Source organism: Dermacentor variabilis, chromosome 1 (genome assembly GCF_050947875.1).
Source record: "Dermacentor variabilis isolate Ectoservices chromosome 1, ASM5094787v1, whole genome shotgun sequence".
Taxonomy (NCBI): Eukaryota; Metazoa; Arthropoda; class Arachnida; order Ixodida; family Ixodidae; genus Dermacentor; species Dermacentor variabilis.
Genome location: NC_134568.1, coordinates 225965284 through 225978088, shown reverse-complemented (window position 1 = coordinate 225978088; position 12805 = coordinate 225965284). Strand labels below are relative to the sequence as shown.

At 42.3% G+C, this 12805-nt stretch overlaps 1 protein-coding gene across 8 annotated transcripts in view; it reads left to right on the top strand.

Annotated features, from left to right (window-relative positions):
* The window catches only part of LOC142557825 (protein BANP-like), a 56553-nt gene that overhangs the window by 17609 nt on the left and 26139 nt on the right, over positions 1–12805 (top strand). For 4 of the 8 annotated variants that reach the window (XM_075670004.1, XM_075670019.1, XM_075670048.1 and 1 more), the window contains 3 exons: positions 779–954; positions 3854–4032; positions 11689–11732. In XM_075670004.1, coding sequence (XP_075526119.1) covers positions 779–954; positions 3854–4032; positions 11689–11732 — 399 coding nt within the window. Of the gene's footprint in view, positions 1–775; positions 955–3853; positions 4033–11688; positions 11733–12805 lie in introns of all 8 variants that reach the window. The other 4 variants (XM_075669993.1, XM_075670011.1, XM_075670043.1 and 1 more) reach the window with 1 other exon arrangement.

Sequence of the window (12805 nt, the reverse complement as noted above, 5' to 3'; positions counted from 1 at the left end):
CGGCATGTGTCATAGTGGCTGTATTTGTTTTAAGCTAGCCTTAAGAAGTACTCTCTGTTTTTCGGGTTTTGGTTCCTGATGGTAACGTCTCTTTGTTGTCCTGCAGAATTTTGAGTTTTCTGTAAGCTCCACTGCGGGCAGCTGTCCATATGTCCCTAGGTCCTGTCAACCTTTCTGTGGCAGCTTTTTGCCTTTGGGGCACCCAACCTTTGTGTTGAAAACAAAGCCGATTCTTCTTATATGCTGGTTTTCTTGCGCATGGTATGGACAAAATGTGCAGCATAATAAATAATTGGGACATTATTTGTTGCCATCAGATCTGGCATTGATTGTTCAGAAGAATGGAGCCTAAACATGCTATCTCATGCAGCAGCCTTGCTGGTGCTGCCATCTGGGCATTGTGTATTTGCATAAACCACAACACTTGACTTTGTTACCTGTGTCCATGGTGGATGTCAAAGGCCTGTGTAATATCACATTTTCTTGTGTGCTACTGTTATGTCAATATGGAGACATTGAAAGTTGGCTGGCTGCACTGTCTTTAAAGTAAAATTATGTATGCCCAGGGCAGTAGTCAATGTTAAAAATGTCTGAAGGCGTCAGGATGTATTGGTGGGCTTATGGGTTGGCTATTATTATTCTAAAGGCAGCGCACTTGTTGAGACATCGACAAACACTGAATCATCGCACAAACACATAGCGGCAATCTATGAGTGAACAGTTATTCATGAGGGCACTTTGGGCTTAAATTTTCATGTTGGGACTGCTTTGACAGCAGGGGACAGCCTGCCAGGGCTGGTTCTGGTGGACCAGATGACGGAACAGGCTGATAGCCCACCACTGCGGTTGGTGCCTGTTGGAGGTGGCCAGTTCCTGCTGGCCAAAATGGCTGGCCTGCCCCCTGATGAGGAGAACAGCCTGGCTGGCGGCACCACCACGCAAGATGACTTGGCAGTAGGTCTTTTTGACTGCTTCAATAGCACAACTGCCCAAAGGCGTTTTGGGCACTTTATGCTAAGAGGTGCAGTTCATATGGTACTGCTCCGGAATCCAGTCTGGTTTTGAAAAAAGCACAAGTCCAGCTTTGTTAAAGGAGTATTGACAGAGCATTTTCAACTTTTTTTCCTCTTTAAATTAGGGGTTTGGACCTCAATACCCTAGGAAAAATGGAAAAAAGTTAAAAGAAAATTGTCAATACTCCTTTAAGCTGAATTGAAAATGTTTAGTTTCTTATAGGTTCAGTGCACTTTAGTTAAGCCAAATTTGAAATTATATAACAAAGGAGCAGTGGTCTTCATTTAGCCTAAAGCAGATCAGAGAATGTTCTAAAAATAAATAAATCACAAAGTCCTGCTAGTTGGAACATCAATGTGTTGATCTATGCCGTTGCAATCTTATGTAACTGGTTCAACAAAATCTGGTCTTTTTATGTGATCTAATGAAGCTAGTAACAGTAACTTGTCAATCGTAGAGTTGGATGCATCCGAGAATCTGCTAAATATAAACATTGCATTTCACAGTGTCATTTGAGAAGGCTATTCTATGCAATAACAGCAGAAGACCTAAGCAGTCAAGAAGGTACAAAGAAAAAAATGTGAGGACACCTAAGCACTTCTGATGAGTTGTGAATGCAAAAGCATTAATGTCCAATTGAACGCCACTGAGCGGTCTTTCGAGTTATGAACTTCTCGCAGGCAAGCAAGCGCATTGAGACACTCGGCTAACGCCTCCTTAATAGCAAAGACCGGTGCACTTCGATCCGTGACATCATGCTATCGTGCCCGACTGCCATAGAATCTAATGGGGACGCTTCTGAGTAAGTCACAGTAATTTAGGCATCACAGCTTTTGTGTCACGCTGGGCTTGGCAATGAAAATTTCGGTCCAAGTAGCATGATGTCATATAAAGTAGAGTGCACAGGCCTGCTATCTAGGAGGCGCTCCTTTAGCCCAGTGGGTAAGACACTCGGCTTCTGAGCGTGGGGTTGTAGGTTCGAAACTCACCGCCAACTTATTTCCTTTTGAAGGTATTCAGTTTTTTTATACATTATTACTTTATAGCGATTACCGAGGCAAAGTTAGAACGCAGGTGCAAGCTTGCGCGGACAAGGAACGCATGGATAACACAAGCTTCTGACAGTGAGGGTGACGTGGTGTCACGGCGATGCCCTCTCCCCTCATGTAACACCTGGCATGCCAGCGTGGCAGCAGGTGTCCCCCTTCGCCCGCTCTGCTCCGTCGAGGCGCGCATGTGACGTGGTATTGCAGCCATTAGGAATTTAGGTGCCGTTTTTCGGCTACAGATGCCAGCTTTTCTGCTCAATGGGCATTTCGATGCTTTCGCATGAAAAAAAAAAAGAGGACTAGTAAACTATGTGCGTGGACACTGGCACATTGGTTTGAAGAATGGTCAATGCCACTTATTATTTGTCAGCAGTATTGCCAACTGTAAGATTATTATCCTGCCTGTAGGGGTTCTTCTGCATTTTCTTTGCTTGGTAGAACTGTCCTACAATTTTTAGATAGATGTAGTTCTTTTTTTCTGGCCTGGCATTTTTTTAGAGACCTCGAAAGTAAACCCTGGCAAACCTCTAAAAAAATCAAGAAGCAGGAAATTTGGCAGGCTGTGCCTACTTAAACTTATCATGTGACATGCCTAAAACTAATACGTGTTTTTGGTTTACGTATTCAGGAATTTGGAGCATAATAGGGGCAGATGGTCTTTGTGCGCAACTTTGTCCAAGCCAGCACCGTAGATATGAGTGATGCAGATCCCTATGGACATGCAAGTTTTGCAGTCATTGAAGGAAGGTTATCTCTGGGCAAAGACTGCAAGCGATGTGTAGCCACATGCATTGAAGCTAGGAAGCAAGCTGGAGTGCAGAACCTCCATATTCTCTGCTAGTTGCTTTATGAGACTGCCGGTGTTAAGCTTTAAAAACTGCCATCTTCTGGACTTTTTTTTTTAATGAAATTCATAGCACCAGCAACTGCTCCTTTTAGTTTGGAGGTCAGACTAAAGCTGTTCACACTTCTTAAGCATCATGTTTGCTTTTTGCCTAATCCTAATCCTTTTTGCCTAATTGAACTAGAGTCGAGACCGTAACCTTCTTACTTTACTAGCGCTAACAAAGTAATCCTTAAAACAAAATCGACCACATCATTCTTGGCAAAACTCTGAGAGTTAATGACATATAATAAACACACAAGAGTTGGGAAATATCTCCACATTAACCCAATGCACTTCAAGTTGCCATGCTCTAACGGAGCGACCGAAAGAACCCTCTCCAGCATGGGTGATGTCGAAACAAAAAAAGAAGTAAGATAGGCAAGCTGGAAATCTGAACAATGCAGTTCTTGTAAATCAGCTTTTACTGCAACTGACTGAGAGTGTGTTAATACGAGTGTCGAGGGGGACAAAGAAACGGCATATTAAACTGTATTGAAAGAACATGTACTGAACAAGGACTCCCGCCAGAGTTTGTGCGTAAGGTCAAACGTAGATCTAAGGAAAAAGGCTGCATAAGGTCATGCAGGGTTTTTTCGACCACTGCATAGGGTCTTTTGGAAAAAATGGGCTGGCATCAATGTTTGTTACTCCATTTGGTGCCATTTTGGTGTTGCACAGAAGGTGCGAAGGCACTGATTATAGAGAGCACATGCAAAGTCATGCATGGTTATTGCTTCTAACATTTCATTTGCAAGATATGGCAATCAACCCCATAATTTTTTAAAATCCTGGTACTATTCCAACTGCCTAATGTTTTAAAATTTCTAGAACACTCAAGTGCGCACAGTTTTATGGATGAATGTGGTCCGCAGCAAAACTGTTCTTCCTACCATGTGCTCCACAGAGACAACTGGCAGAGCTGCAGGCTGAGGTTCTGCAGAGGCTAGAGGGGATTTCCAGCAAGCTGAGTGCAGTAGAGACCCGCTACACCACTCTTGGTGACAAGATCCACAGTCTGACAGCAATGTTACGCGCACCAACACCTGCTGCAAGCTCCGCCAGCACACCCTCAAGTGACACGAGGTGAGACAGCAGTTATTTGCTGTCCTGTGGTTGAGTGACAGTAGCCTTGTTCACCAGCACAACACACCCTGTATATGAGCATTGGGTAGCTCTATATCCCACTGGGGCCGCCACATGTGATGGATATAGAATACAAAATTATTGTATGCTAAGGTTTCACAGTTGCACATAAAAGGACCTCAGGGTGTTGACATTTCATGAGCCTTCCACCACCATCATCATCATCAGCCTATTCCTGTCCACTGCAGGACGAAGGCCTCTACCTGCGATCTCTAATTACCCCTGTCCTGCGCCAACCAATTTCAACTAGCACCCGCAAATTTCCTCATTTCATCGCCCCATCTAGTCTTCTGCCGTCCTCTATTGTACTTCCCTTCTCTTGGTACCTATTCTGTCACCCTAATGGTACAACAGTTATCTAGTCTGCGCATTACGTGACCTGCCCAGTGCCATTTTTTTCTCTTAATGTCTATTAGAATATCGTCTATACCCGTTTGCTCTCTGATCCAAACCGCTCTCTTGCTGTCTCCTAAAGTTATGCCTAGCATTCTTTGTTCCACCAGCCTTCCACCACTGCAATCTTAATATCCCAGGTGTGAAACTCCATTAGGACCCAATCACTTATTATTGCCATTTTCTGCTGAGCGCAATAGTGGTGGGATGATCAGAAGAAATAACTTCCAAGGTACTGAAAATTGGCTGGTTGCTGCAGATTGCCATGTGTTCATGGCATTGAGTACAAGAATGGCCACATGCTGGTATTTTAATGAATTAGGAACCTCGCATGTTTTACATGAATTTCAAGTACTGTGCTGTAGTGTCCTGTCACCCTATGACTGTGGCTTCTCGTACTACTCAGATATTAAGTTTGCTTGCAACAGATGCAAGGTGAACTAGGTAAGTGCTATTTTCACTTCTGAACAACCTTCCAGTTTTCAGAGTGCAGCTCTTAGCTGTCCGTTCATGTGGCGAGCGTCGGCGTTGTACCTCGCGAGTAACCGAGTAAACGGGCACAGTGAAAGAAGAGAGCAAAGGTAGCACGAGGAGGAAAGCGGAGGAGGAGGGTGCAATGAAACAATGAGGCAGAAAGCGGAGGAGGAGGATATGGCGAGAGCGTGAGAAGAGAAGTGTAGTGCCGCACAAGATGGCCAATGGCTACGAGATGGTGGCAGAGTAGTGCGTGTCGTTAGGGTGCCTCGATGCGCTCACTCACCTCCGCTCCGTTCGCAGCAGTGCGTGCATCGAGGCAGTCTACGCATTGTCTGTTCACCAAGTGTCGTTAGGGTGCCTCGATGCGCTCACTCACCTCTGCTCCGTTCGCAGCAGTGCGTGCATCGAGGCAGTCTACGCATTGTCTGTTCACCCAAGTGCTGCATGAGCGAAGGTCTGTATGCAGCGGCTGCCATGAATTGCGGCCATGCGTCAGCCACATGCTGCCTGTTGTGATCTCCCGATTAGCTAGGCAGTCGCACCACACTTCACTCCATTTGGAATGTGCCGGATGAGACAGATTGTCCACGCCAGCCAGTATATCACGAAATGAAATGAAAGTTATCGCTCAGCGCAAGACACACCCGCATATAATTGAAACTTGCTGGAATGTTATTGATGGTTTTATCTGTTGTCTCTTGACACCGAAGCTTGCGTAGTCTGATTGCACATGCGATGCAAATTGTGTAGTGCTTTCTGGAAGAGACGCGGACACCAGCGATTACTCTGGAACCTTCAATGACTCATGTATAAAAGCTGACGTGTTTGACTGGCACATCAGGTTTCGATGATCACCGACTGTATTTGCCGCTGTCGTTGTGCTTTGAGTATAACTTGCTTTTGTGGACACAGGTTCACCCAATAAAAAGTTAATTTATTCACAGTTTTGCTGCTGTGTTTTTCACTGTCGCTACTATGTGACACCATGCCGCTGCCATCTTGGAGGTCACGTGCAGCAGATGCAGCCATGCGCAAAGGTTGTGCATAGACTGGCAGTGCAAAGATGGAATGACTTTTCTGCCTTTTTGAGATTGCAGACGTATATATATATATATATATATATATATATATATATATATATATATATATATATGTTTCATGTATTTAACTAAAAGTTGGCATTTATGTATTACTGTGAATGTTCTCGTAATCATAAAATCGGCCAATAGCTGTTGGTGGGTCCAGCTGCTTACTATGATGCTGCATAAGTTGAGCAAGTTGTGGAAGCGAGCAAGTAATTTTTCGTGGTTTCAACAGAAGATTGTGAATTCCCTGCTGCATACAGTGCAATAATATTTGGCTCGTGTTCACAGGGCCCTGTTGTACAGGTCGGCAACATTTTCTTACTATGTTCAAAAGGTGTTTCAGGGCCTCTTTAAGAAGTTTATGGGTACAGTAACAAAACTCCAGCATTTACTGGCTGCAAATGCCTGGCGCCTGGCTTACATTTTGTTGTTTGCATACTTATGTCACTTAGCCCCATAAATGCTTTATTATTCTCACTAAAATTGACCTTATTTGATTTTTTTTTTATGGCATATGTTTCAAACTTCTCCTTTTCCTCAAAACTTCTAAAGCATATTCAACCAATTTACTTCATACTTTACGCACGCAAACATAATTTTCCTCTTCACTAAGTAATATATATCTATTTGTCATTGCCACAAACTGTACAGTCGGAAACGCAGAAGATGCTTTATTTTACAGCGCTTAAAAATAAACTATTCTGCGAAGCAAAGTTCGGCACCAAAGAAAGTTTTTCACCCATTCTTCCATTGCTAAGGCAGGTCACGAAGTGTGTGAAAGTGCATAAACCACGGAACGGCACACGGAGCTTTGCTATAGGGCTCGCGCCAGGTCCTGGGTTCCTTTCACAGCATCCTGCTAAAAGGTGTCTAAAGAGCACGATTTTAAAAATGCGATCATTTAGTGCTGACAAAGTGCTGCCATCTAAGCACTAGAAAAAAACTATGTGGACGCGTTCCGTTCATCCAGATCACTTTGAAAACGAGAGTATTGAACGGACGAGCAGAGCTCATCCAATGCAAAGTTCATCACTATCACGACAAACTGGGCCCATCCAAAGTGCTTAAGGGGTTAAATTATCATTTCTAAATGTAGCAAGCTTTGGCTGGGAACACTCACTACATTGCTGCCCTTTCTAATTTGCACTGTTTTATGTCAAGGGAAACCAGAAGAGAGTGCATCTTGAGATATGCTTATTAATGCCATAATGCATGTAAGTTGTGTAATCTTGAGGATAGAAGCTGGGAGTGCTTCTGGAGTGCCCGTACAGAAACTGCTTGAAGAAGTAGAAAATGTACTTAAACCCCTTGAGCATGTCAGTTTGTCAAATTAAGCAGAATTTTGCTTATTCATCTGAATATTCTGGCAATTTCACGCCATTTGTACACTTTGTATCATACCTCATTGGCATTGACACCGCCATATTAAACAAGCTCAATCACTTAAATGTTTCTAATATTCTTTGCTTTTTAATGGTGCCTGTGGATATCTTCACATGCATAAAAACTGGTTAGCAGCTTTAAAAATTTTTTCTCTGGTTCTCTTAATAATGTGCATCAGTAAGGGAAGGGTAAATTTAGATTAAACTTTCAGCATTTGTACTGCAGAAGAAATGTCGGGAACTAGGCACAGTAGATTAATCGGTGGCACACCGCACTCATCATCATAATCATTTATTGACCCTTAAAGGCCCCTGTTGGGGTATTACATATGGGGGGAGCATACATAAGAAAAAGAAAGGTTCAAACAGTCATGACTGAAGTAAGAAACAATAACAATAACATTCATAAGGGGTAAAGAAGGTGTAATCAAATGAATGTCAAACACAAAAAGTAATAACCAATGCACTAAAAAATGTGTGATGTAGTAAAAATAAGTCAAATCCATTAAGCATCAATACTCAGAAAGTTCGTTAGTATGTTTCGAAACTTGGTAGGGTTGCATTCAATTACTACGCGGTCCGGTAAACTATTCCATTCTGCAATAGCTACCGGCAAGAAAGAGCTGTTGAAGGATTTAGTAGAGCCATGAAGACGTTGAATACTGAGGTTGTTTGAGAGACGGCGTGAAGTACGGTTGGTTGGCAAAAGAAGTGTGTCGCGTAAATGTGGGAAATTGTAATAGAGCTTTTGAAAGAGGCATAAGCATGAGATTTTTCGACGATGTGCTAATGATTGGATGTGGAGGGATGATTTGATGTTTCTAACACTTAGCCGATAGTTGTACTGGGATGTAATAAACTGGGCTGCGCGATTTTGGACGGCTTCCAGTAGCTCAACAAGGTACGCTTGATGGGGATTCCATATTGCCGACGCGAATTCCAGTTTAGTACGGATAAATGTTTCATATGCTAGTTGACGGATCACAGAGGGTGATGATGATAGTGACCGTCTTATGAATCCCAGGGATCGATTAGTGGCAGTAAGCAGATTTTGGATATGTTCTGACCACGTAAGCTTGCTAGTGAAGGGGATACCAAGGTACCTGTATGATTGAACCAGCTCAATAGGAAGGGAATGCAAAGAGTAAGAGTATGACATGAAAGAGTGTTTCCGCGATATGCGCATGAACTTACATTTTTTGACGTTTAGCTGCATGAGCCACTCTGTGCACCATTTTTCAAATGTAGTGAGGTCACGCTGTAAAAGTAACTGATCATTGTATGAGTTTATGCGGCGGTACAGCACGCAGTCATTGACAAAGTGCCGGATGGATGACGAAATACCAGAGGGGATATCATTAATGAAAATTAAAAACAAAAGGGGTCTAAGGACTGAACCTTGCGGTACTCCAGATAATACTTCGGTGACTGTAGAGGAACGGTGTCCAATCACTGTAAACTGTGATCGGCCAATTAGGAAGCACCGGATCCAGGACGTGATTAAAGGATGGATGGAGACACAAGCTGTTCACTTTGATCATTAGTCGTTCGTGAGGTACACGGTCAAAGGCTTTCGAAAAGTCTAGATAAATTACGTCTGTTTGGAAGAGAGAATCAAGGTTTAAATGGAGGTCAGTAGTGAATTCAAAGAGTTGAGTTTCACATGAGTGACCTGGTCGGAAGCCATGCTGGTTACAGAAAAGGAAAGAGTTAGCTTCAAGATGAGAGGCAACATGAGAATAGATTATGTGTTCAAGAAGTTTGCAGGCAATACAGGTGAGTGATATCGGGCGATAATTCGATGGATCAGTTCTGTCGCCACTTTTGAAAACCGGGACAACCTTGCTTAACTTCCAGTCGTTAGGAATGGTACTGGTAGTTATGGACTGCGTAAAGATGATTTGTAGAATTTTACTAGTAAGCACCTTAGTGCTTTTGACAACTTTAGCGGGAATGTTATCCGGGCCGGGAGCACTGGAGACCTTGATATTATAGATCAGGGCCAAAATGCCCTCTGATGTGACGTCAATTGAAGGCATGCAGGAAAAGTTGCAGTCAGGAAGGGTACTGTTACCTAAGGTGGGTTCTTGGGTGAAAACGGAAGAGAAATAAGAATTCATGACATTGGATCGATGATCAGTAGAGACAGGTGATCCATCAGGATATGACAAAGTTATATTATGAGAAGCACTGCAGTTTGTGGGTAGGAGTTTCCAAAATTTCTGTGGGTTTTCACGAAGGATACTAAGAAGGTCGATACGAAAAAATTTCTTTTTTGATTGCCTTAACAAATTATTGTATTGGCGGAGGCATGCGAAATACTTTTCCCATTTGGAATCGCAGTCCGAGTGTATAGCTACCCAAAAAAGGCGCTTCTTTTTGTTTACGAGCTTCCTAAGGGAGTTGGTGAACCATGGTTTATCAACATCGCCCCGAATGCGGACAAGTGGCACATATTTCTTGACAAGAGACAATATCTTCTGTTTATAAAGTAGCCAATTGCTCTCTACATTTCGCGAGGAAGCGGACTGCTCAAAAGACACAAAAAAAAGCATCTAATTCCTGGTTTATTTTTGAGAAGTCTGCTTTGTTGTAATCACGGATATATTTTGTTGAAGGTTGACTGCTTGGTACCTGAAAGGTCAGGTCAAATAACACCATCTTGTGATCACTAAGGCCATCAATGCACGTTAATGATTGAACAGCATCGGGGTTGGAAACCAAAACCAAATCAAGAATATTGGCACCGTGAGTCGGCGTAGACACCATTTGTGTGAAGTTAAATGTTAGAACAAGATCAAGAAATTCTTTCGATAGCTGAGAAGATGCTTTCATTTTATCCCAGTTAATGTCAGGAAGGTTAAAATCATCGCAGAGGCTGAAGTTACTTTTGGGAAATGTAGCAAATAAATGCAAAAGCAAGTTGTGCAAGTCTTTCATAAAAGATTTATCGCAGCCGGGCGCACGGTATCACGCGATAATAATATTTGTGCGAAAACGAAAAGACACTTTAACGCAAAGAATTTCTTGTTCGTTGTTGATTGGTATTGCGGAGGAAGACAGATCAGATTTAATCAGTAAGAGAACACCACCACCCCTGCGACCAACCCTGTCAATTCTGAAGGCTTTGAACACGTCATTGGACAGCCATCTATATCAGTAGTAAGCCATAACGCTGTAAATATTTCAATGTCGGCAGAACTGTCATCAATAACGGCGTCTATTAGGTCTTTTTTAGGAAGATAGCTTCGTACGTTTCCCAGAAGAATGAAATACTGTCGTATACTGGGACTTTAGGCTGGTGTGAATGTGGCCATGTAGTGTGGCAGGATAACAGCGAGCGAGTTTGCAGTGAATGCCACGACTTTAGTTCACATACACAGATGGGTCACATACACTCACAGATGGGTCACATACACTCACAGATGGGTCACATACACTCGGTTGAGTGTATGTGACCCATCTTTTCCCAGTTTATTTTTTAGCCAAAAGAGGCACCACAGCATAATCTTCAGATATTTGTAGATCTTAGGAAAAAAGAACTGCACAAAAAAACACAAGTGCAAGATGGTCTCCACACGAACAATTGCAAACTTTCAACTAAATAGGAGAGGCTCATCTGTGGCTTGTTGCGGTAACATAATAATTTTGCACATATTGCGCAGGTGTTTGTTTTAAGCACCTAAGTATGTGCTGCCGCATTGCACATGTGTGGTAATATCCTTATATTGACGACTCTGACTGAAATAAAATTTAGTTGAAAGTTGGTGCTTGTCCGTGTTGCTACCCTCACATGCTTGTTTTTTCTGCGGAGTATCTTTTTCAACTAAGCATTATGGACCAACTAGCCCAACAAGTTTTATTTGTAAATCCTTTCATTGAATATGCTTGACTATCAATTTGCACACAGCATTTTACCACAGTGTTATATGTGACACTCACATTCTCATAATTGTCAGAAACTTGAACTAAGAAATAAAGCAATATTGCAGTGTCATCATTGTGGAAAAGAGTAACATGCAAATTTATTTTGTGCATCGCATCTCTCTAAAGGTAGAAAAATGCATTCGCAGGATTGAATTTACTTTTCTCTTGCTATACAATTGGGAAGTAGATAATGAAGCTCAAGTAAGTGCCGGTGTAGTGATGCCAGTCCACAGTGTGTGCTGATAATGAATAATTAGAGTATGTGCGAAGTTATTTGCACCATTGGAGAAATGCCAGCACTTGTGTAAAAAAAAAATTTTTCCCCATTTTAGGACCAGTGGGCCAGTTTGTGTCTCATCGCCAGCTGGTGGAACTGGTGAGCTTTGCTTTGTTTCTAGAAATGCCTACTTTGTATTGCAATAAAGGAATCCTTACAAAAATATTAGTTGAATTTGTTTGTTTTATTAGATAGCTGCTGATTCTGTAGTGGTTATATGAGGCTCGAATACACAACAAGTTATGAATTATATAATCTTCTAATGCGACAAATTCAAAACGTGTGCCAAATGTAGCACAGCAGCAAGTTGTTGTGTAGAGGTCCTCAGCATGTCACGAAAATCCGTGGTTGTGGTCACGCGATATTGCTGACAATGTCATCTGTAAACCAAAGATTGTTGAGATTTTCTTCATTGATCCTCACTCCTTAGCCTTCCCAGTCTAATAGCTTGAATACTTCTTCTAAGCATGCATGCAGTGAATAGCATTGGAGAGATTGTGTCTCTGCCTCACCCCTTTCTTGATAGGTAATTTTGTACTTTTCTTGTGGAGAACCAAGGTAGCTCTGGAATCTTCGCAGATATTTCCGAAGGTATTCACGTATGCCTCCTGTACTCCTTTATTACACAATGCCTGCATGACAGTTGGTATCTATAATGAATCAAATGCTTTTTTCTAATCTTTAAAAGCCATATAGAGAGGCTGATTGTACTCTGCAGATTTCTCAATTACCTGATTAATGTGACAAGGATGTGATCCATTGTAGAATATCTCTTCATGAATCAAGTGCTGCTCTGATTCTATTGGAAATTGTCTTGGCGAATATATTTTCCCAAAATAATTTTCAATAGAATTGGAGGTTAACGTTGAAGCTCAAGAACAAGTTAACGACCGCTCAAAGAGCAATGGAACAAAAAATGTTAGGTGTAACATTAAAAGACGGGAAGAGAGCGGTGTGGATCAGAGAACAGATGGCGATAGCTGATATTCTAGTTGACATTAAGAGAAAAAAAAAATGGAGCTGGGCAGGCCATGTAATATGTAGGGCAGATAACTGGTGGACCGTTAGAGTTACAGAATGGGTGCTAAGGGAAGGGAAGCGCAGGTCAGGATGGCAGAAAATTGGGTGGGGCGATGAAATTAGGAAATTGCAGGCTCAAGTTGGAATCAGCT